Raw genomic sequence first — 24,892 nt, forward strand, 5'->3', positions numbered from 1 at the left:
AGCTTAATAAAAACGCTAAATCTAGTATAACTTCAATGGTTAAGGAGATATGGGCCAATTTAGAAAATGCAATTTTCAGGTTCAAATGACACAAAAGGGGGTATATAACTCCGTTCACGTGTTGCGGTAATTATTTACCCAACCTAAATTTACACTATCTACACACAATACGTATGAAACAAACCAGTAAAGAATTCAAAAAACTCTTGTCAGATGAAAAGAAAGTCATGACCAAATGAAGAGCAACTAAAAATTCTTGTACAGTCTTGTAGATCGAACCTATGTGAAGAAAATGCTTTGTTTTAACTTTATCTATTTTATTCATTTCTTTATCTAATTATTCTGCATTAAAGATTGAGCTTTCTTCTTTAATCTCATTTCTAACCTTGTCTTTTCAAATTTCATTTGCTCGTTACGATCATTTACCTTTTTTGGAGGTGTCTGTTGCTTTTTCATGGATGTTATTGAATCAATACTTGAACGAGCACTGTTGTTGTTACTAGTATCACTTAATTCACCACTATTTCTATGATAATTCATTGATATCTTTAAACTTGGATTGTACTTTATGTTAAGTTTATTTCCGTACTCGTATAGTTTTAGGTCGTCGTTTCTTTTTTCATAAAGTCTTTGTGCGTCTTTGAATAAATTTTGAATGTATGAATCTCTTTTTGATGATGATTTGAAATGAGCTATTGGGTAATGTAATAATAATGATAAACATTCACTGAAATCACAAGTTACTATATCCATCTTCTGTTGAATTAAAAGTATTATTGTTATAAACATTATTAATTCCGGTAATTTATTTGATAGTTCTTTCGATTCTGTTGATTGTGAGGATATTAATTTATCCCACAATAAATTTGTTAATTCCATATCGTTACCTAATTCTCTTGATAGTATAAGCCTCAAATATCTTATAATCCATAGTTGGGTATCTAATTTTAGTTTTGTTGTTAATGTGTAGTATACAAATTGATCAATTTTCATTAAATAGATGTTGAATAACTCTATCAGTTTTGTTAATTTGGCTTCTGTTTCAAAAAAGTTTGATAGTATGCCACTTGATAGCATAAACTTATTGAAAATTATGAATAAATCATGACAAATGAAATTTTTGTTATATAGACTTAAAACTGCCAATTCATCGTTTGAGTATTTACTATTTCTTGGATCGCTTATATCAAAATTGATTGACTCTAGGTAAATATTTTTGTAAATTAATCCCAAAATCTCATGAAAACCTTGCTTATAACCAATAGACTCATTACATTTACACCAAACATATAATATTTCGATCAATTGTTTCTTTATATATAGTAAATTTGGATTAGTTGAATCATTGAAAAATGAATCTCCAGGAAACAATCTTTCTATATCAAGTATAATAGTTTGTAGCAACTCTACGTTTTCATTTTCCAAACTATGATTCTGTAGTTGACTTGTTAAATTACCTAATGGATCTTCAGAAACATGTTCTCTTTGAGATTTTTGTTTTAAACTTTTAGTTCCACGTAATGACAGTTTCCTATTAATACTTGATTTTCTTTTAATATCATGACTTTGATAGTATAAAGAATCTTCATCTAGTTCATGCCAAGGTATATTTAAATCGTCTCTCATTATCAATTGATGAAATATAATTCTTGAATCATTTAATTTAGACTCCCATGCTGTTACTTTTAAAGTATCTAGTATCAATATTGATTTCCATATTAGTAGTCTCAGAAATGTTGAAGGTTGCTGTATTTTGGTATATTCACCGTCTGATATGGATTTTTTGAATGTTGAAATGTTACCTTTGGTTTTATCAATTGCTAAAAAGACTTTCGAGATTACTTCATCTTCATTGACCATAATTTTATAAGCCTGATTCGATGTAGTTATTAAATAATTATTTCTAGCTAACTGGATTAAACATTAACTATCTAATGGTCTTTAGTGTATAATTTAGATTTTACTGTTCTTTCTATAATTTGATATTGAAATCTTATCGTGTGGTATTTTTTACAACACATTTATTATTTTTTTGCAACAACAAAAAAGAAACAATCAACAACGACCAAGCACTATAATAATGTCAGAGTCAAATGCTCAATCTGACTTACTAGAAGAGTCATCAAAAAAATTACAAGTTGGATTAGAAAAACTTGCATCATGGGAAGGTGAAATGCACAAGGCAGAAATTGAATCAGATATTATAAGAATTAAAAAAGCTCAACCATTATACTACAAAAGAAGAGAAATACTAAAAGAAATTGAAAAATTTTGGTACATAATACTAGCAGAAAATGATGATTTTGTTGATTATATAAGTCCTGATGATTTAAAATATTTAGAATATATCGATGATGTTTATGTAAACTATCCAATTGTTGATGAAACGAAAACTGATAAATTAAATCCTAGAAATTTTAATATAACGATTGGATTCGGTGAAAATCCGTACTTACCAAAGCAATCCATCACAAAAGAGTTTAAGATTGTGATAGACGAAAATGGAGAAGAAAGTCTAAAGTCAACACCAGTTTCAATTCAATGGCCACAAGAATTGAAAAAAATTAATCCTCAATTGTTGAAAGAAAATTCAAAAGGTAAGCAAATGTCCAGTGAAGATAAGAAAAAGTATAGACTAGGTATGAAGTCAATTTTTTCATGGTTTTCATGGACTGGTTCAAAACCTGGTAAAGAATTTAGAAATGGTGAAGATTTAGCTAATTTAATAGCGAATGATTTATTTGTAAACGCGTTGAAGTATTATACAATTGCTTTGTCTTTAAGTGATGATCAAGAGGATGACGAGGAGGATACTTCAGAAGGAGAAGAATTGGATTTAAGTGATCTTGAAGATCTTGAAAACGGCAACAATAAAAGATCACTAGAAGAAGTTAAGGAAGAAGTAATAACCAAAAAACGAAAATAATGTCATAATGGGCTTCATAAGCATTGTATATTGTATCGTCTAATATAATCTAAATTTAATTTATTTAGTTAATTTTTTTAATCTTAATAAAACTGGAAAACCTTCAATAAAATTCATAATAGAATAAATTAATTTAACCCTAGTAGGAGCTCTATGTTTTTTCAATAATGGTAATGTAATAAAACTAACTTCACCTAAATGAGCAGCAGCTAAAGCATAAATAATTTTTAAAGCATGCGTTTCAGTAAATTTATAAATTGAAAATGCAATTGATGGTAAATAATTGATAATTTTATTAAATAATTGATCGTTTGCAAACAAATTTTTTAAAATTAAAGGATTATAAGCATTTAATATTAATACAATCCAAGCAGGGTACATTACAAAATCAACAATATTAGGTCCAACAATTTTTGTAATCTTTTTCACTGCATATCCTTGTTGTGCAGCACAATATTTTGCCATTGATACTAATTTCCCTTTGATATCTGAATATTCTTTAACCTCTAAATTTGAATCTTCTTTAGCATCTGACCAATAAAGAGCTAGTGTTCTTGTTGCTGGTGGTTTAATAACATCATACTCAATTACGATTTGATCTGTATCAACTTTTGTGATTTGAACTGAGTCTTCAACTAAGTATTTTGGATTAACTGAACCGTATATGATAACATAATCATTTAAAGATAATTGATGATCTTTATTCATATGAGAAATGATTCTTGCACTTGGATCTGACATTTTGATATGTATAATGATTTTCGGATAATACTGGAGTAACTAGATGAAATTTAAAATTGGAAAAAAAGATGATAACTAAATGATTCTAAAGCTCAATTGAAGAATTGGCTTTATACTTGTAATTAAGGATGACGGGAAACAAATTCAACAATTAAAAGTTAATTCTAAAGTTGAGTTTATTATATCAAAAACTTAAAAATCTTGTGATTTATTATGGATATTTAAAAAATTATTAAATCTGGGGGCGGATAAATTTGGGGTAAATTTGGTAGCTATCGCATAATTCCATATTATAGAGATTTGTAAGATATTAGAATCAAACGTTATTAGTAATTTAGACAATCAGATCTACTAAGATTTTTTAATTTAGGTGTTATTATGTATGTATTTAATATTTAAGCTAAAGAATGAAAGAACTAGATAAAAATAAAAAAATTATGACTAGTATCAAACTTGTCAAACCGAAAATTGTAAACATCAAACAACGACACTGAAACAAATAATAGCCAGGGAAAATTCAACCACACTGCTATAGCAAAAAACAAATAAATAAAAAAACCAATAAAAATATAAAAGCAGCAACTAGATTAATAACACCTATCAATTCAACTCTTTAGCTTACACCAATAAAATTTTTAATAGTGAAGGGGAATAACAATCAATTTAATTTCTCTTGATTCATTTGTAATTGGTTCATCATAAACTTTGTAAAGACCGTAACTATCAACAGCTGAATCATAAAATTTGGTTTTACCATTAATAGCTAATAACAAGTAACCATATTTTTTAACAATTGACCAACCTTTTGAGTAAAGAGCATCTGGTTGAATAGCATCATCAAATTGAAATTGATGATTTGCAACAATTTCTCCAATTCTACCTTTTTTATCAGTTAAAACAGAATTTTTTAATTTGAACCATGCTAATCCTTGATAATAACTAAAAGTTAAATAGTCTGAACCGGAATAATCTTCATCATCTGAATCGTAATCATCTTCATCTTCATCATCATCACTTCTTTTCCAATCATGTTTTGAATATTTTTTTTTTGGATGTTTTGACCATTTTTTTTTTGGTTTTTTATATTCATCAGGACCAAATTCAATTTGACCATCATCAATTTCATTAACAATATAAATTTTACCATCAACTTTTGCGCCAATTGCAAATTTTTTTGGGAAATCAGTTACACCAACTGGATAAGGATCATAAGTTTTACTTGGATAATGTTTTTCATAATCATCGTCACCATAATCACCACGTTCTTGAATTAATGAAGATTGAGCAATACATGATAAACCAAGGAAAGCTAAAGCAGTTAAAAATTTCATAGCGAATTGAGTAGAATAGTGAATAGTAAATTGAGCTGTAGATAGTTGTGAAGTGAAAATGAATATGAAAAAAAAAATGGGTAAATTCAGGGTTGATTCACCTCTTTATATATTTTATTTTTGACTACTTGAATGTTTAAGAAATAGTGGTCCCTCATTAGAAGTATATTGTAGAGCATACATTTTGTATAGTGGAAATTTTTATGGAGTAAAAAAAAATGGCTGCGAAAAAAAAGTGTGGAATTTTGGTTGCAAAATTTAACATACACATCACCAAATCAGATATTAAATTTTCAACTATTAAACCAAAAAACCACCACCATACTTCAATTGCACTCAAAAAATTCCACAACTCCGTTTAAATTGAGGTGGATACTTAAATCAACAAAATTTTCGAACACATTATCAATTCTTTTCACTTTAAAGATTAAAAATGAGGATAGATGATCCCTGAAAAGTTGAGTTATGGCTTTGCATTTTCCAAGAAATTTTGATCTTCTAAATATCTCTACTAACATGGTCATTATGACGAAATATCTGTGATCTTTTGAAGATAGAACAAAGTAGTAAATTTAAAGAATCAAAATGTGTATGGTTCATGATTCAATGTGGTTGTGGTTGATGTTATTTACTATTATTTGAACTCTAAAGGACTATTAACTTAATTAAAAAGCTAGCTATGACTTACGTCAAAAAGAAACAGAGGGGAATTACAGAATTGTGAATTTGTTGTTTACAAAATTGATTGCAAAAACATTTACAAAAATAATTTTAAGAAAATGTGATTTCTCATTAATAATGTTTTGAAGCAAAAAAATACACAAATTGAGAGTAGTCCTTTTTGGCCATATTCCCTCTAAACTAGCTGATTGACTGTGTAGATAAGTAGTAATACTCAAACTTATTCATGAATTTAAATGATCTTAAAATGATAGGAGGAAGGATTTTTTTTTTTTTTTTTCTTGTAATCAATATATATTTTTGTATACAATTATAAAATGTAATTATAATACTAAATCTANTAATACTCAAACTTATTCATGAATTTAAATGATCTTAAAATGATAGGAGGAAGGATTTTTTTTTTTTTTTTTCTTGTAATCAATATATATTTTTGTATACAATTATAAAATGTAATTATAATACTAAATCTATATAAGGGACACCTGATGCACATGGTGTCTTAAGCTATGGTGGAAAAATTAAAGCGTAAGAATTTTAGCCTAAAAAAACCACATGGAGTTGATTTGTGTCATCTTTAGTGGAAGGAGGGTACAAAATTATCGACTAGTAAATCCAGCTCAACTCCAAACCAAGAGAAAGCGCAAATGGTTTAGTGGTAAAATCCAACGTTGCCATCGTTGGGCCCCCGGTTCGATTCCGGGTTTGCGCATCAACTATATTAGGATCTATTTTTTTTAATTTTTTTATTGGTTATCGTCATAAATCATTTCGAAGATTACTAGAAACCCAAGCTTATTAATGTACTAGTGAATACCCATTTATAAAATTCCATTTTCTTTCTCTGTATTTCAATACTTATCTGATGCTATCTACACTTCTGGATGGGGTCGAATAGCGAAATAGTTGAGAATTAACTTGAGTAATACCTAATCAATAAAATTTTTGAAGTAAGCGTAGGCGATCTTTAAAATTATTTTTTGTGTATGTATAATCTAAAAGTTGTGAATGATTTGTATTTGTGTTTGCTAGCTTATAATAAGCTGTTTTGCATTTATTGAATATAATTTTATTTTTAGAATTTTTTTATTAATTTTACTTTTAATACTATGAGTGAGTAGTAAACTAATGTAATGTTATTACATATTTAATGTAACGTGTTATTAGTTCTACGAATATAGTAAAAAAATAAAAATTTATTATTACAAATCTAGATTTCTTATTTAAAATGCTCTATCAAATCTTGTCAAAGATGTTTTCTATTTATCAAATTCAAGTTGATTCTCATGACAAATATGAACTCAGAATTAAAAAGTCATCAACTTATTCAATTTTACATAACTAAATACATGAATTAAATACAGCCTTTTTCTATACATACTGTATACTGTATAGACATGTATAAATGAGACTCGATTTTTTAAAAAAATAGCGTAAAATAAGATCAGATGTGAATTGAATAAATTTTGATAATGTAGAATAATTAATTTAACAGTTCTTACATGCCGGAAATTAGTGGTATGCCTTTTTTTGTATTCGATATGAGAAAAGAGCAAATGAAGCTGTTGAAAATCTTAAAATTTATCTACAATGCATGAAAAAATTTAACTAAAGGATAGTTTTCAAATCTCTTCAATCTTGTGTCCAAGCGGTCTGTATGTATTAGCTTAGTTGTCCATCCACCATGATCCGTTGATTTTATTAAGCTAAATAAAATTTTATCGAACGGAATATATAAATAAACTAAAATAATTCCGAAAAGTTTTGAAATTAAAATTTGAGGCGAATGTATGAACAAAATATTAAAACATAAAATTTGAAAAAAACATAACACACCACAAAAACAAAATTAAAATTTGTTGAAATAATAATTCGCTTTTCTCCCCCATAAATTAATTAAATCTTCAATGGCTCATAATATATGGTTAGGTGAATCGATCAAGAAAGTAGCAAAGGAATAATTGATTAAGGGTAAGGATTTTACTATATTAATTCAGAGTATTTATTGTTAATTAATACATACAAATTATTAACATTAAATGAATCGTATGATTAAAAAATTGATCGTCAAGTAAATAACACGCTAAAAAATTTTGATTAATTTATTTTTGAACGTTTGTAGAAAGCTTTTCCCTTTTTATCTTTTATATCAAAGATATGGAGAGAACAGAGGCGAACGTAAAAGCAAGAATGAAAGCGAGATTATAGTAAAAGTAGAGCAAGTAAATAGTATAGAATGATTTTCAAAATTCAAGGGAAACCTTACATGCATATAAGATAGAAAGTAGGTACTTGAAAATTAGCACATTTCATATGTGATGGTTGCATGTTGTGTATAGAAAAAGAATAAAAGAATAGAAGAGAATCCGTGGATATCTAGCACCTCTTTTCATATGGTTCATTATCGAATCAAAATTATATGTATATTAATTTGAATTGTTTTATTGTTCTTTTGTTGTTTCGAATTTTAACATATCTTTCTTATCTCTTTTTGTAAACAACAATTGTTATTGTAAAATGAAAGGAGAATGATTTGCAAGTTAAGTTTATTAATTTATTAGTAAATATTGATTTATACATACATTATTTTTTAAATAATATACAGGATTACAATTTTGTACTAGTTACAAAAATATATACAATCAAATAAAACAAATAGATGAAAATTTAATGTAATATTTCTCGAATTTATTTTATTCCCCATTTAATAAAATGGACCAAAACTTATTTTTGATTATCATATATAAAAAATTAAGGTTTAATCAGCATGCAATTCAAATGACTTCATATTTCCATCAAGTAAAATATGAAACATTCAAGCACAATAGAGCATGATGAATTATAAAAACCTGAAACAAGTTTTAGAATAATAGAATATTGATTAAAATAAAGTAGTTGTTTCATAATAGAATAATTTGTAGCTTCATTCTTGGGTGAAAATTTTTCATTTAAGTATTGTTATTATTATGTTTTACTAAATTATCAATTTTTCTCAACTTGTTCAATTATCAAACTTTTATTAATTTTAATTTTTAATTAAAACCTCCAAAATTGATATTGATCATTAATTTACGAAAATTAACTATCACCTACAAATTAATTGATAGAATTAATTATTTAATCAACAAAATCAAATTAAGCAAAGTTGAAAATATAAAAAATTCAATTTTACATGATTAATTAATATTAATTTTATATTTATCACATTATACATATCCAATTAATAATGCTATTTTTACTAAATTTAGATACTTTTTGAATTGTAGATTGAACACAAAACATTTTATCTAATAAATAATTTCGTTTATTATGAAATAAATTGATTAAATTTAAGCCAGAATACTTTCATAATTAATTAATAACTTATAAGATAATTCTATTCAAATATTTTCTAAAGTATAAACAAAACAAAGTTTTTGTTCTATTTTTCAACAATTTTTTTTACTTTGTTTTATTTTTTATAGTTCATATATATATACAAATTTAAAACTTTGATTTTAGTTGAATTTTTCATTAATTTTTTGAGAAAATAATATACACAATTCATAGTCAGTATTGTGAACAACTTAATTGATAAAGTTAAGTCAATAGTAGATTGAGTATTTCATCACCATTTCAGTCAATCAATCAATCATTGAAACAAATTAGACTTACTCAAAATCTCATCATCAAATCCACGATACGAATACAAACTCACCATCAAGATCCAGATCTTAAGAAAAATTCAAATTTTCCGCTAAATAAAATCCTATTATACTTATATAATTCATCAAAGTAATTAGTGTTACTACATTATATCGAAACAATAATAATCAAACTCAGTTATCACCATAAATTATTTTATTTCGGTCATTTCCTTGTATTAATAAAATAAATTACCAACAACAAGGCAAAATCATACCAAGCTACCCTTTAATCTGTCAAAGTTCTGATTAAGAAATTAAGAAAAAAAAAATTATTAAAATAATACTTCAAAAAAAAAAAATCAATATTTAAGAAAAAGATCTTAACAGAAATAATATTATTTAACAATTTTGTCCCTTGCATACAGTTACATTTTTATGAAATTTTTTTAAAATACTTAATTAACTAATTGTTTTAATTATTACTGGATCTACTCAAATCTAAACTAAAAAAGTCCAATAGTTCTCATAAATTAGATTCAACTATAAAACTAAAATTATTCAGCTTAAAAAGACCAGTTCAAAAGTTTCATCAACTACCAATTTTTTTACTTTAACTTTTTGTCCCATTCATTTATAAACCTAATTTAGGTAAGTGTCTTTCTAAGAATAATTTAAAGTTTTAAAATACAATTAGTACATCAAAACTGTTTCCACAAAATCATAACTTCAGATTCAAGAATATCAATTGGTAATTAATTTAAATATTATATCAGTTAGAGTAAAAATTAAAGATCATAAATTCTTTTTCTTTACACAATATTCAACTTAGATTATAAAACTTAAGCTTCATTAAGATCAATCTGAAAACTGATCATTCCTTCCAATAATTATTGAAAATTTTACTCAACTAAAAACTTTAATATACTTTTAGTTCAAGTTTTTTTTTAGTTTATTTTTAATAAATCTTTTGATAAAAAAATTTTAAAAATTAAAAATTAAGGGAATAAAAAAAAAAAAATCAAAAAAAAGGGAACAAAATAAAAACAAACAAATAAATTTATACTTTTTTTTCAAGTCAGTTTTAGTTATTGCAATCAAATAAGTAAATCAATTACATTTATCACTAGTTGATATCGTTCATTATTAAAGTATTCCAAGTATACAATCTGATTTAAAAGAATATCAACTCATTAGAGAACAATTATAATACTCCGTATCACTACATAAACAACCAATAAACTTTCAATCAAATTATAACAATTTTGGAATTTTCAAAAAATTCATGTCAACATATTCTATACCACATATAAATGAAATGAATGGAAATTATAATAATACAGTACCCGGTTCAAATAACCAGCAGTCACAACAACTGCAACAACAACAACAAGTATATCCTCAACAACCAAATCAACAACAACAACAACAACAACCTTATGCATCTTATTATATGTACAATCAACAACAAAATCCTCAACAAGATTATAATAATTATAGATATCAATATCCAACTTCTCAACAATCATCTTATTATCAACAACAACCTCAACAAAATCAAATTCCACAATCTCAACAACCTTATAATTTAAATCGTAATTATACAAATGCACCTCAAATTCCTCCAACATCTTCAACATCATCAATACCTCAACAACAACAACAACCAGAAACTCAACCGCAACCACCGCATCCTTCAACGCAAGCTCAAGCTCAAGCTCAACCACAACAACCACAATCACAACCACAATCTACAACTCCATCACAACCACAACCACTACAAACTCAATCGACTCCATTACAAGATGCTTTAGTTCCAGGAGTTACATCGACAGTTGGACAATTCCAACCACCAGGTATAAGACCAAGAGTAACAACAACAATGTGGGAAGATGAAAAAACTTTATGTTATCAAGTTGATGCAAATAATGTATCAGTTGTTAGAAGAGCTGATAATAATATGATTAATGGTACAAAATTATTAAATGTTGCACAAATGACAAGAGGTAGAAGAGATGGTATATTAAAATCTGAAAAACAAAGACATGTTGTTAAAATTGGTTCGATGCATTTAAAGGGAGTATGGATTCCATTTGAAAGAGCATTAACAATGGCTCAAAAGGAAAATATAGTTGATTTATTATATCCTTTATTTGTTAGAGATATAAAAAGAGTTATTCAAACCGGTGTAACTCCAAATACTGGTATTTCAAGTGGTTCTGGTGGTGGAGGTTCAGATACAAATAATTCAGTACCATCCACAGCTCCAACTGCATCAACAAGTCCAGTAAATAATAAAATAAATCCTTCAACTCAACCTTCAACATCATCTGGTTCTTCATATTATCAAAATTATGCATCTACTTATCAACAATATCCATATAATGGAAATCAACAACAACAACCACCACCAACAGCTCAGTCTTCAACTCAATCAGATTCTTATCAAACACAACCTCAACAACAACAGCAAGCCTATAATTATCAACAACAAAATTATTATCCAAATAATCCATCAACATCTCAACAACCAGGTCAACAACCATATTATCCATACCCTTATAGTGGAAATAGTAATTACCAACAACAACAACCACCACAACAACCTGGCCAACAACAGCAACAACAACAACCATATAATTACGCATATCCTCAACAAACCAGTAATGTTTCATCATCAATTCCGGTAAATTCAAATACTGCACAACAATCGCCTCAACAACCACCACAAACTTCATCAAATACATCACCACAAGTTCAACAGCAACAAAGCAACCAATCGCCAATTGTTCCTAAAAATCAAAATTAATAAAAGAGCATTCTATGCTTACTTTTTCTACTGCCAATTGCATTTTATCAATATAGTTCAATCTACTCAAAAATTTTTGGTGATATTAATGTATTATTAATTCTTACTCACTCACTACTATTTAATTTATTAATTGTTAATTAGTCACTTTATAAACTTACTATTAATCTAGAGTTTCATTATATTTGTTTATTAATTCACTTAAAACATTGCACTCTTAATGGCCTCTAGTAAATTACCAGCTACCATTTGAAAATCACGGTTATCGCAGGGATCTTTCAGATCTCAGATCTCTTGAAAACTTTTAATCACCAATTCAAGATCTAAGATTCTTACAAAATACTTAAGTAGAAAATAAAAAGCATCTTCACACTATCACATCGATTAATGACTGATTTCTTAACTGCTAGACAGAAAAATTTGGATAAAGGTATTTTTAGTTTGTAAAAAAAGGGTTTTAAAACTCATGCCGCAGAGAATCGATTGACCAAAATTCAAAAAGTTACAAAATCTATTTTCAAACTCATCAACAAGGAAAATCATATCACATCATGTATTATGCCATATACTTTTGACAACTTCTTTGTACAACTATTCAAGAAGTCAAAAAAGCGAAAAATCAATAAATCAAGAAACTTAACCCGCTATTAATCGTATGATTTTACCATTTGGTTAGTTTATTTAAAATTATAAAATTTGGTGTTTGTGTTTAAAATTTACACTTGGTGCTTATAAAAAAGATCGTCGGTTTAGTTTTCAAGTTTAGCTAAAGTTGCTTTAATTTTGGTTAAGATATCATACATTACAAAATGTATCAATTGTTAATTTTACATGTTTTGCTTTTGTTGCTTTGTCTCGTTTATCTTTTCGGAATCAACTTTATATTCCAGATTCCGGAGTGAATAATCAGCATAATAATGGACTTATCAGTTTATTCAACACTTGAACTAATTTAACTGAAATTTAGTTAAAGTTTATACGATTTGTTATCCACTAAATCATAGATTAGAGTTAAGTACAATAATTTAGGTACCCCAAATTTTTAGATTTAAACGAAACCTCCCAAACAACATCAATATTATTAAAAATATAAAGTTTTATAGATTATACTTTTTTCATTAAACAGATCTAATAATCCATTAAAAATTTATTATTCTTTACTACTTAACCCCTTACTTAATGCAAGATCAAACAAATTTAGAACAAATAAAATAGCTCACTCTTTCAAAAAAAACCTTCCATGAGAACTAATATGAGCTGCTACATAATCACTTTCATCTTTTGTAGGCTGATCTTGATTATATATTAAAGTTTTGTGAAAGTGTCTTACAAAATGTGATTATCGCGAATTATAATTTTTAGTCAGTATATTATGTGATATGATTGATGTCAATATGTATACTTTCAATTATTGGTCAAAAGCCCTTTTTTTACTGTGCTAAGTATGATTCTTTAAATATGTGATTACAATGTACAATTTAACTTCAAACTTCTATACTTTGAGGGTACATAGTACATTCGTTTCATTTGAAACACCAACTGTTTTACAACACAGAATCTACAACAACTACAGATCTTACCTCATGTACAAATACGAGATCTTTACTTGTAATTATGAAACTTAAAGAGGTTTTGATATGCGTTACTAAGTTCAAGCCAACTCGTGACTTCTTGACAATTTTGGAAACTTCTTGAAAATGATCAATGTAGCGATTATTCGTTGAACCAAATAAAACTTGAGTTCAGTTCAATATTTAGGAACAATTCTCCATTACTCAAAATTCCTCGAACTCAGCTATTAAACATTTTATATAGCTTTGGCAGCTGTCAAGTCAGTACTAAATAATAACATGGAAATCTACTGATTTAATTCTTGAAATTAACTGAACGAATGAATAAAGGTTTGCCAAACACATCTAAGTAATATTTACGAGAGCTAAGCGGGGACATTTACGAGCTTTGTGAAACTTGATGTTATCAGTGACTTTTTTATGTAGCTTATAGTTATCTACAATTCGTATCGAAAGGTAAAAAAATTTGTTGCAACCAAAATTCAAAATTTAGTCCCCAAATTAATACAAATTTAGATATTAAATAAAGCGTCTCATTCGTCAATGCAATGTACTAAAAGTTTGATTAAAGGGTTCATTTGTTACCACGTTGCAAATGAATTCAATTTAGTTTAAACCCTTTAACTATGAAATTCATTTACAACCAAAAGAAACATCATCAAAAAGTCAGCTTAATTGTTTAATTACCTGAAAAGCATTTGCTAAATCAATCAACTGCCCAACATCTTAAGTTAATATCAAGGTCACATTATCTTGAGTTTTCAGAATGTTTTGTTGAAAAAGTACTAACTTTATCAAAATTTTAAATTTGGCAATTACGTTGAAGTTGACTGACAAATTAAAAGATAACAACATCAACACCATATCTATTTAAAATAAATCAGAGGAGCCAATATGGTCTATGGCTCGATATAAGTTAATCTCGGTTAAATTCTATAAATTACCTTATCAGTCAAGAACATGAAAAAGTCTTGTGATCAATTAATCAAAAATCATTTTGCTTGGTAAAATACTCTTCCTAGTCAGTTACCAAATGAGAAATTACAACTGGAGTTATAATAATTTTGACATATTAAAAAAGAAAAAAATTTCATGTAAAAATGATTGTTTCAAGTTTAGAAGTGTTTAAAAATTAATTGGTTAAGAAAATAATATTGCAAGTTTTTAGACTTGGCGTACGGCACAAGTTATATATTTTCCCCGTATTTTCTTAACCTGAGCAAACACAAGTAAGGTGATGAGCTTTCGAACTGAGGTTGATCCTTACCGTGGCTTTCAGTTTACCAACATCAAGTTAGTTATATGGAGAATTGTATAATTGTTTTTGATTATCTGATTGATAGAGAGAACAAACAATTAAATTTTCACTCGTAAAATTGAAGAATACGATAAAAAATAGTTCAACTTTTAGTTCCAAGTTACAAAAGTTTAATCTTTAGTCTAAAATTCCATTTAATTTTCCCATTTACCTCTGAATTGTGAATCAAAATTTAATTTCCCCGATTGATAGAGGGTTGATTTAAAAAGCTTCATATAATTACTAAGAATTTATAGAATGATCAAACTGATAAGATAAGGATTCAAGTTAGTTAAATCTAATTTGCCAAGAGTAAAGGAATTAGCTTCACACTAATTTCAGAGAGGAGAATTAACATAGGATTCCAATTCAAAGAAATCAGCCGCAAGTTTTATCCCGCTTTGCAGGTATGGCTGATATCTTGATTTTCAAAACTTTACGTCAAAACTTGAAAATTTGGTGAATTCGAAACGTACATTTATTTTCGCAAATGGCTTTGTCAATGTTTCAAATTGTATTCAACTCAGAGACAATCAACACCAAAGTGCTTTTCTATGTTAAATAAGTAGATCTGGTAATTTTACATCATCTCACAGACAATTCTTCTGTTGCTTACCATTGAATTATAAGTCTGTCAATTTTTGTTTGCCCAAATGCCAAGCTAATAATTTTTAATTCTTCTTTTTAAAAACAAATTCTTGAAATTTTTTTTTCTTTTTCAAATTTAATTATTAAAGTTAATCCATCATATCAAATTCAATCTTTGAAGATCAAATCAAAAACTTTATTAATTGTTTCAGAAAATTTGAAGCCGTGCCATATATTTTTTAATTCAATTTCGTTATCAGTGTTGTTATTATTTTTTATTCTTGTTTTTATCTTTTATCAATGAATTTTTAATTTTGGTTGCATTTTTTCTATTTTTTGATCCATACAAATTGAGATGATAAAAAAATTTAATATACTCCATTATAATAAAATTTCTTGGTGAATATGAACAATACGCTTAGGATGATCATTTAGTTGGTGATTTTAATGTTTCATTTATATTGTGGAATTCTTATTAATTTTAATGTTCATGTTTCAAATTATGACAAAATCTTATCACTTCCTCAAGTTGTATATAAAGATATCCAATTGTCTTTTCATTTCATCATTTTTTAATTTCGAATATTTTAATTTTTACATTATCCAAATCAATATCAATAAATTAATTTTGCAACCACTACTTTGATTCATTTTCAACTTTCAAAATGTCTGAAAAAAATCAACAAGTACAATCAGCAATTAAAATTGAAGCTATAAAATCAATTACATCAGTTGATCATAGATTTGCAACAGAAGATCATGAAATTGATTTGAAAGCTATTCGATCAACTAATATTAGTTTAGGAGATATTGGTAGTTCATTGACAGATTATCAAAAACAATTTATATTAAAAAGATTAAATTTTGATAATATTATAAATTTAAGTGAATTACCACCATCAGCTATATTCATGATTGAAAAAATCTCAAATTTGACTGTTCCTGAATCAATTGAAATTATTAAAGAAGCTTTGGCCGAACATGATGATGATGTTAATTTTCCAACTGAAGATTATGAATTTATGGAAAAATTAGTTGCTTATAGTCAAGATCGTGATGTTTCTTCTTTGCATTCACCAGATTCAAAAGAGCAATGGACTGAAAAAACAGAAAGAGTTGATGAGACTAGTTCAAAAGGTTCAAAAGATATGGAAGATAAATATGAATTTTTTGAAATTCATGATTTTAATTTACAAGTTAGATTAGAAGCGGCATTATTAGCTTATCATTCACCATATCCAGAAGTTAGAGCAGTTACTGATCCATATGATGATCCATCAATCCCTTGTGAAACCTTGAGAGTTTATATCGTATCAATTATTTGGACTTGTATTGGTACTTTTATTAATCAATTTTTTTCAGAAAGACAACCTTCAATTTCATTATCATCAGCTGTTGTTCAATTATTTTTATATCCATCCGGTAAACTAATGGAATTAATATTACCAAAATACACTATCAAATTAGGTAAATGGCATATTGAATTGAATCCTGGTCCTTGGAATCATAAAGAACAAATGTTGGCAACTATTTTTTATTCAGTTTCAAATGGTGTTTCTTATGTTTCCTATAATCTCCACGCGCAATTGTTGCCACAATGGTATGATAATGGTAATTGGATTGACTTTGGATATCAGGTGTTACGTATGTACTTTCAAATTATCAAAACCCTCCAAATTGATGAAGTTATCGTGAAATTTGAGTTGGTGATTTTTTTATTGTTGTCATGTTTCAGATTTTTACGATGCTACCAATTTTACTCGTAAAATTTTTTACGAAGGTTTTTACGACGTGTATTACACAAAAAATACAATAGTCTGATTTTACTAACAATTATTTTCTAGTTATCTTATCAACAAATTTCTTAGGTATTTCATTCGCTGGTATCATTAGAAGATTTGCTATTTTCCCAACAAGATCAATTTGGCCAACTATCTTACCAACAATTGCATTAAATAAAGCACTTTTACAAGCAGAAGTTAAAGAAAATATATCAGGTTGGAGAATAAGTAGATATAGATGGTTTTTCTATGTGTTTGCAGGTTCATTCTTTTATAATTGGATTCCTACATATTTATTTGGTGCTTTTTCATATTTCAATTGGCCAACTTGGATTGCTCCAAATAATGTTAAATTAGTTGCTATAACTGGTACAGCATCAGGATTAGGTTTAAATCCATTACCAAGTTTTGATTGGAATATCATTAATACAAACGCTTGTTTAATTTTCCCATTTTATGCTCAAATTAATCAATATTTGGGATCTTGTTTAGCATTTTTAGTTATTGTTGCACTTTGGTTTACAAATTTTAAATGGACTGGTTATATTCCAATTAATTCTTCATCATTGTTTGATCACTTCGGTAATAGATACAGTGTTCAACTGATTGTTGATGAAAATAGTTTGTTTGATCAAGCAAAATATGACGAAGTTGGACCACCATATTATTCAGCTGCAAATTTGGTTTTATATGGTGCTTTTATCTCATTATACCCATTTTCAATTGTCTATGAAGGTTTTATGAACAGGCGTCCAATATGGAATGCCTTAAAAGGTTTAGCTAGGAATTTCAAGAATTTAAAAGGTTCAGTTTATGACGGTTTTCATGATCCTCATACAGTTATGATGAAAAAGTACAAGGAAGTTCCAGATTGGGTATTTTTATGTGTCTTGGTTATTTCAACTACTTTAGCTATACTTTGTGTTAAACTTTATCCAGCTCAAACTCCAGTCTGGGGTGTTTTCTTTGCTATTGGTATAAATTTTGTCTTTTTGATTCCTTTAACTGCAATTTACGCAGCCACTGGTTTTTCATTTGGTTTAAATGTTTTGGTTCAATTAATTGTTGGTTTTGCACTTCCAGGTAATGGTTTAGCTTTGATGCTTATTAAAGCTTTTGGTTATAATATTAATGGTCAAGCTCAAAATTATATATCTGATCAAAAAATGGGTTTCTATGTTAAAGTACCACCAAGAGCAATGTTTAGATGTCAAATGTTGTCAGTTTTTATTTCATCATTTGTTGGTTTAGCAGTCTTAAACTTCCAAATTAAAAGTATTCCAAATTATTGTTCACCAACAAATACTCAAAAATTCACTTGTCCAAACTCAACTGTATTTTATAATGCTTCCATACTATGGGGTGTAATTGGTCCAAAGAAAGTATTTGGTGGATTATATCCAGTTTTACAATGGTGTTTCTTAATTGGTTTCTTATTAGCTTTCCCATGTATTGCTTTCAAATTTTATGCTCCAAAGAAATATACCAAATATTTCCAACCAACTTTGATCATTGGTGGTTTCCTTTACTACGCACCATATAATTTATCATTCTATACCATGGGAGTTTATTTTTCAATATTTTTCATGTGGTATTTGAAATCAAGATACAGTGCTTGGTGGCAAAAATACAATTATTTATTATCAAGTGGATTAGACAGTGGTGTTGCTTTCTCAGCCGTATGTATAAGCTTTAAAAAGCTATTGATTTTAAGTTGTTAAAGATTTGGAATTTCAAAATTTTTAAGATTACTTAAAGTCTTTCGAGTTTAATGATATGTTGATACTAACTTTTAATTTTAGATTATCATTTTCTTTGCAGTTCAATATAAAGAAGTTTATTTAAGTTGGTGGGGTAATGATGTTATGTGGAAAGGTATTGAAGGTTTAGGTGGTCAAGGTAGGTTAAATGCTACTACAGCACCAGGCGGATTCTTTGGATTAAGACCAAGTGAATATCCATAATCCAGTCTGATCATATGACATCCTTCTTTCCCAAGATCGAGTACAGCTTACTTGACTGTTCAATTTTAGAAACTTTTTTAGAAATATTTATATGTTATGTACATAATGCAAAATTTTAATTCTTTTATATGATAAGCTTTACAAGAAATAGCTCACTTGGTCTCTCAATCATCAAATTTAGTACTTAGACTATTCCAATGAAACTGATGACTTGTCAAGAGTTTTATAAAATTTTGATGATCTTTTCAAAAAATAAAGTGACATTATTTATTAAATGAATCTAATTTACAGCAAATTCTTAACCACAAACCTCTTGATATAAACATCCGTGAACTAAAACCATTTCAACGTCCGACTTATTTAAACTTGAGTAGGTAACATTCCAAATCTCTTTTTTAAAGTAACCCTTTGTCTTGAATATTTATCATCAGGACTAAATCTTGCAGGATGTGCTGAATCTGTAATTTTACCATCTTCTGTTATCTTTTTTAAAGTGTATATTCTTTTACCTTCGTTATCTAATGTGTACATTAAATGCATTGTGAATAGTTATTGCTTTATGTTTGGTTATTTAATTAAAGATCTTGTGATGAGACTTTGTTTTTTTGAAAAATTATTCTTTGAATTTGTGAAGATGACGTAAATTTTGGAAATGACGTGAAAGCTAAAACTCAGACACACACTGTATAGAAAAAAAAATTTCAATTTCCATTTTAATAATCAATTATTTGATTCAATTAGTTCCAAACATTAAACAATGGTCACAATAAATCATTTTAATAAGAATGTGGCAGCTCATAAAGAAAGCATATATAAGAACTTATGTACAAATTTGATTCGTCATGAATATATAATGACAACACAAGCAAAAGCAAGACAAGCTCAACCTCATATCGAAAAATTCTTAGGAAAAGCATTATCAGAAACAAAAGAATTACCAAACCTTAGTATAGGGGATAAACTAAACAAAATAAAATCACTAAATTACTTACAACCATCAGATAAACAAGAAATTGGATTAAAATTAATAAAAGATTTACAAAAAAGATACATAAATAGAGATCACGGTTTCACAAGAATAATTAAATTAGAACCAAGATTAGGAGAAGACAATGCACCAATGAGTATAATAGAGTTAGTAGATTCTAAATATCAATTTAAATTATGGTATACTGCAAAAACAGTTGCAAAGTTACAATTACAAAATATTCCACTAGATGATATAACTGAAATAAATATAAAAAAATTAATTCAAGGACAAGAAAATGGTCAACAAGAATTTGATAATTGTGTTGAAATTTGTAAAAAGGAATTTTTTAATAATGGTATAGTTGAAGAGATGAATGATGAAACTTCACAACTGTTGAGTAGTTTACCAAATATGGAAAGACATACTGGTGACTTAAAAGATAAATTATTAGTTTCTAAAAAATATAAAACTAAACCAAGACCAAGCGAAAATGAATCAATAATACCTCAATCACCATTTTTGAAACAACAATCAGCTCAAGTATAGATAATTTGTAAATAATAGTCAATACATAATTTGTAAATATTACGCACTATAGTTTTTTCCCATAATCTGTTTAGCGTTTAAATCTTTTTATCTTTTGTTTACTTCTGATCTTTATATCAGAATATTTAATCAATTTTCAACCAATGTGGTTTTCCAAATCCAATTTTCCAGTAGATGGTAAATGTGCTTTGATAATAGGTGGATCACAAGGAGTTGGAGTAGACTTGGCTAAAAAATTATACAAAAATAACTGTTCAATAATATTAGTTGCAAGAAATAAATTAAACCTAGAAAAACAAGTTGATTCAATCTCAAATTTAGTAGACCAAAATAGTACAAAACATAATGCTAAAATAACATATATACCATGTGATGTATCGGAATACGACAATTGTTTAACATTATGGAAAGAAATAACGACTCGAGGGTACGATCCAAATATAATATTTTGTTGTGCTGGTTCAAGTATACCTAAATTATTTCAAGATTTAACACCAAAAGATTTATCATCAGGTATAGATATTAACTACAAAACTGCTTTGAATGTAATACACGCAGGTTTCAAACATACTCAAGAACTCAACAAAACAAAACTACCAAAGGAATGGACAAAAAGACATATTATATTATTTAGTTCAGTTGTTTCATTTTTCCCATTCATAGGGTATGGACAATATGGACCTATGAAAAGTGCTATTCAATCATTATCATTAATATTAAGACAAGAATTAAAACCGTACAACTATAGAGTATCATGTGTATTTCCAGGGAATTTTCAAAGTGAAGGATTTGAAGAAGAACAAAAAACTAAACCAGAAATCACCAGAAAAATTGAAGGTCCAAGTAATCCAATAAGTGGCGAAGAATGTGCTAATATGATTGTTGATCAATTATCAAAAGGGTATGATACTATAACTACAGATTTTATTGGTTGGTTTTTAGGTTGTAGTGTATTAGGTATGTTACCTAGACAATGGTCATTTTTTCAAGTCATCATGAGTTTTATTATACTGATTATTGCACCAATATTAAATTGGTCAATTGAAAATGATATTTCAAAGTCTTTTGAAAAAAAGTAAAACATTATGTATTTAATTAATTATGTATAGTTTTTAGTAATTATTTCTTATTTATGAATTGTTCAGCTATAACATCAGTTAATTTATTAGCTTCATCATCAATTTTTAAACCTAATTTATACCAATTTATCGAATATACCCAATTAACCATTTTTATAATTTCGTCATTCCAAATATCTTTACATGTTTCTTTAAAATTAGGTCTCTCCAATGTTGTTATTTGATTATTGGGTATTTCTTGATTCTTATAGAATGAATCTGTCAATATCTTGTTTTGTATAATATTATTTGATTGTTTTAAATGTTGTGATATAAATTTTGAGTTCTTTTCAAACATTTGGCCAGTATAATACACAACTGTTGATGTCAATAAAACACCTCCTAAAAATCCATGTATTCTTCCCACCATTGTGCTTAATTTGAGTCTATCTGTATGATTTGAATTTGTATTAGGTATTGGTTGTAAAACTTTATCGGAAAAGAAGCAAAAGAAATTTTTATTCAATTGGTTGTAAAAAAAGTATTGCGAGAAAAATCGAAATTGCGCTAAAGTAAAGACCAACTAATAAAGCTTCTTTCCCAACTTCATGAATCATTTATTTACAAGTTTTATATACAATCTATTCTTCAGTAATTGAATTAGCAACTGCTGCATTTTTCAAGTGAGTACTTATAGCATTATTCAAGAATGGTATAACTTCAATTTTATATAATTCACGAGATTGTCCTGATTCTCGTAGTTCATTTACTTGATTTAAAGCTTCTTCAACATCATATAAGAAAAATGGTAATTGTTCCATTGGACCATTTAATGGCGATTTGAAATCTGTATCAGGATTCTCTCTTAAATATCTACCCAATTTTAATTTACTTGTATACTCTATTCCTTTTATAAAGTTTATATCAATATCTTCACTTAAGGTATCAATATCCAATTCAGGTTCTATTCCAAAAAATGCGTATTGTAATCTCAACAATTTTGAATCCCATTCACTTAATTCATCAACTTCACAATTTATATAATTATTTTCAAATTCATCTAAATATTGACTTTTTTCCAATTCTACATTTGGAGATGCTTGTGATCTTTCAAATGCAATATGTCTTTCCAATAAAACTTGTTTTATCCTCTTCTGAGTTTTGATTAATTTATTATCAACTGAATTAAATTGTCTAAAATCAGCCATTCCTAAACTTTCTCCCAATTTAACTTCTCTAGCTAAAATATTTCTTTCTTTTAATATAAGATACCATAATTTATGTAAATCTTCAAATGATTTAGATCTTAATTCTGCACTTGTCCATTCTCTTGAGTCTAAATCCAAATCTTCTGATTCTCTTATTGGTGATGTTGATTTATTACCTTGAGGGAAAAATTGCCATAATGGATGATCTGGTGATACTTCAAAATTATTTGCAGTTGGTGTTATTGGTGCTCTTAATTTTATTGAATTTAAATTGGTAAATTTTAATGGTTTTTGTCTTGATAGTATTTTGGAACTATTCAGAAGTGTTCTTATTATATTTTTGGTAGACATAATGTCTTTAAAACTCAACTTCTTGATTCTTTTAATATTTTGGTTGTTAAAAAAAATTTCAATTTTTTTTTTGTTTTTCAGTCTAACAATTATCAAAATTCAATACAACAAGAACCAAAGCTTTATCAATTTCAACATTCATTCTATCATCAATTAATATAATACTTTACACAATCCACTAGAACATACATATATATATATAATACAAAATGTCTACAGTACAAACAGAACATGAGCAACAACAAGAACCACTTGATTTAGTCAGATATCAATTAGATGAATATATTATAGTAAAATTAAGAGGAGCACGAGAGTTAAAAGGTAAATTACAAGGTTATGATAGTCACTGTAATATGGTATTAAGTGATGCTATAGAAACTATATTTTCTGAAACAACTGATGATGAACCAATAACGAAAAAAACTGATATGGTATTTGTGAGAGGTGATTCAGTAATATTAATAAGTCCTGTTATATAAATTGAAAATATACACTTCCTAAAATTATTCTTCCATTTTAATATCATTATCATCATCTTTTGATTCATCTATTATATTTTTAAATTTCATTATTATTTCAGCATTTGAATTCCAACTTGTTTTAGTTTTTTCATTTTCATTATTTAAAATTTTAATATCATCTATTGTTTTTAAAATTAAATCTTCATAATTATCTATTGTTAATTCTTCTGATATATCAGGCAAAGTTGATCTTGATAATTTATAAATTATTTGGTCATCATCTAATTTATCAAAGATTTTAATATTGTTTAAATTTTCTTCAATTTCTTTATTAAGTAGTTCATCATCAAAGTTTGGGAAATTCTTAAACTCTTGCTTTATGTCTTCAAGTTGTAATACAAATGACCTATAGTCTATTTGTAATAAATCATTCGCTTTTTGTTCTTCTGTTCTTGATGGATTATCAAGATTTTTTATAATTGATGGATGCATTAATCTTACTTTCATTTTATTTACATTAGTTTCAAAACTTTCAATTAATCCCGTAATTTTATCCATTAATGGTTTTTCAATTGTATTAATTCTATTTATCTTAGATTTTAAATGATCATTTTGATTTAATATATTTGTAAGTTGATTTGTTATATCAGTTATTATATCAGGTTTCATTTTATTCTGTATTGATAATATTGTTAAAAATTGATCAATATGATTCGTTATTGATAATTCTAACTTTGAATTTTCTACTTGAAATTTATGAAGTCTTAATCTTGTCAGTGATGGAATTTTTGATTGTGATTCTTCTTCTTCTACATTTTGATTATAATCTTTTGATAATATTGTATTTAATAATAAACATTCTACTCTATGTTTTAGTAAATCTGAAAATGCCGTGTCATAGTACTTAAGATGATTGTTGACTGCTTCGTCTATTAGCTTTAATTGCCTTGGGGTAGCTGCCATTGGTAGATAATGTTGTAAAAGTT

General features: G+C 27.1%; 12 protein-coding genes across 12 annotated transcripts; 6 read left to right on the forward strand and 6 right to left on the reverse strand. All coding sequences in view use genetic code 12, as the record gives it.

Annotated features, from left to right (window-relative positions):
• Positions 1 to 333: 333 nt before the first annotated feature.
• On the reverse strand, positions 334 to 1,860 carry KGF54_000047 (uncharacterized protein; the record flags this gene model as incomplete). The annotated part of the gene is made up of 1 exon (XM_051765426.1): positions 334 to 1,860. One exon carries the CDS (start codon positions 1,858 to 1,860, stop codon positions 334 to 336), a length of 1,527 nt encoding a protein of 508 aa, XP_051622662.1.
• Positions 1,861 to 2,080: 220 nt separating this feature from the next.
• Positions 2,081 to 2,926, forward strand: KGF54_000048 (uncharacterized protein; the record flags this gene model as incomplete). The annotated part of the gene is made up of 1 exon (XM_051765536.1): positions 2,081 to 2,926. One exon carries the CDS (start codon positions 2,081 to 2,083, stop codon positions 2,924 to 2,926), a length of 846 nt encoding a protein of 281 aa, XP_051622663.1.
• A 60-nt stretch (positions 2,927 to 2,986) lies between these two features.
• KGF54_000049 (uncharacterized protein) lies at positions 2,987 to 3,667 on the reverse strand (the record flags this gene model as incomplete). Its single annotated transcript, XM_051765647.1, has 1 exon — positions 2,987 to 3,667. The coding sequence occupies one exon, from the start codon at positions 3,665 to 3,667 to the stop codon at positions 2,987 to 2,989; it is 681 nt and encodes a 226-aa protein (XP_051622664.1).
• A 635-nt stretch (positions 3,668 to 4,302) lies between these two features.
• Positions 4,303 to 4,998, reverse strand: KGF54_000050 (uncharacterized protein; the record flags this gene model as incomplete). Its single annotated transcript, XM_051765759.1, has 1 exon — positions 4,303 to 4,998. The coding sequence occupies one exon, from the start codon at positions 4,996 to 4,998 to the stop codon at positions 4,303 to 4,305; it is 696 nt and encodes a 231-aa protein (XP_051622665.1).
• A 5,589-nt stretch (positions 4,999 to 10,587) lies between these two features.
• On the forward strand, positions 10,588 to 12,111 carry EFG1 (KilA-N domain-containing central transcriptional regulator EFG1; the record flags this gene model as incomplete). The annotated part of the gene is made up of 1 exon (XM_051765870.1): positions 10,588 to 12,111. One exon carries the CDS (start codon positions 10,588 to 10,590, stop codon positions 12,109 to 12,111), a length of 1,524 nt encoding a protein of 507 aa, XP_051622666.1.
• A 4,121-nt stretch (positions 12,112 to 16,232) lies between these two features.
• KGF54_000052 (uncharacterized protein) lies at positions 16,233 to 19,312 on the forward strand (the record flags this gene model as incomplete). Its single annotated transcript, XM_051765969.1, has 3 exons — positions 16,233 to 17,211; positions 17,412 to 19,027; positions 19,151 to 19,312. The coding sequence occupies 3 exons, from the start codon at positions 16,233 to 16,235 to the stop codon at positions 19,310 to 19,312; spliced, it is 2,757 nt and encodes a 918-aa protein (XP_051622667.1).
• A 757-nt stretch (positions 19,313 to 20,069) lies between these two features.
• MRPL8 (mitochondrial 54S ribosomal protein bL17m) lies at positions 20,070 to 20,828 on the forward strand (the record flags this gene model as incomplete). Its single annotated transcript, XM_051766080.1, has 1 exon — positions 20,070 to 20,828. One exon carries the CDS (start codon positions 20,070 to 20,072, stop codon positions 20,826 to 20,828), a length of 759 nt encoding a protein of 252 aa, XP_051622668.1.
• Positions 20,829 to 20,971: 143 nt separating this feature from the next.
• KSR1 (3-dehydrosphinganine reductase) lies at positions 20,972 to 21,907 on the forward strand (the record flags this gene model as incomplete). The annotated part of the gene is made up of 1 exon (XM_051766190.1): positions 20,972 to 21,907. The coding sequence occupies one exon, from the start codon at positions 20,972 to 20,974 to the stop codon at positions 21,905 to 21,907; it is 936 nt and encodes a 311-aa protein (XP_051622669.1).
• A 40-nt stretch (positions 21,908 to 21,947) lies between these two features.
• On the reverse strand, positions 21,948 to 22,316 carry KGF54_000055 (uncharacterized protein; the record flags this gene model as incomplete). Its single annotated transcript, XM_051766300.1, has 1 exon — positions 21,948 to 22,316. The coding sequence occupies one exon, from the start codon at positions 22,314 to 22,316 to the stop codon at positions 21,948 to 21,950; it is 369 nt and encodes a 122-aa protein (XP_051622670.1).
• Positions 22,317 to 22,527: 211 nt separating this feature from the next.
• Positions 22,528 to 23,445, reverse strand: KGF54_000056 (mitochondrial 54S ribosomal protein uL29m; the record flags this gene model as incomplete). The annotated part of the gene is made up of 1 exon (XM_051766411.1): positions 22,528 to 23,445. The coding sequence occupies one exon, from the start codon at positions 23,443 to 23,445 to the stop codon at positions 22,528 to 22,530; it is 918 nt and encodes a 305-aa protein (XP_051622671.1).
• Positions 23,446 to 23,654: 209 nt separating this feature from the next.
• SMX4 (U4/U6-U5 snRNP complex subunit) lies at positions 23,655 to 23,924 on the forward strand (the record flags this gene model as incomplete). Its single annotated transcript, XM_051766496.1, has 1 exon — positions 23,655 to 23,924. The coding sequence occupies one exon, from the start codon at positions 23,655 to 23,657 to the stop codon at positions 23,922 to 23,924; it is 270 nt and encodes an 89-aa protein (XP_051622672.1).
• Positions 23,925 to 23,948: 24 nt separating this feature from the next.
• KGF54_000058 (uncharacterized protein) lies at positions 23,949 to 24,869 on the reverse strand (the record flags this gene model as incomplete). The annotated part of the gene is made up of 1 exon (XM_051766507.1): positions 23,949 to 24,869. One exon carries the CDS (start codon positions 24,867 to 24,869, stop codon positions 23,949 to 23,951), a length of 921 nt encoding a protein of 306 aa, XP_051622673.1.
• Between the last annotated feature and the right edge of the window lie 23 nt (positions 24,870 to 24,892).

The sequence above is a fragment of the Candida jiufengensis genome, assembly GCF_024610255.1.
Source record: "Candida jiufengensis strain CBS 10846 chromosome Unknown scaffold9, whole genome shotgun sequence".
Classification (NCBI taxonomy): domain Eukaryota; kingdom Fungi; phylum Ascomycota; class Pichiomycetes; order Serinales; family Debaryomycetaceae; genus Lodderomyces; species Lodderomyces jiufengensis.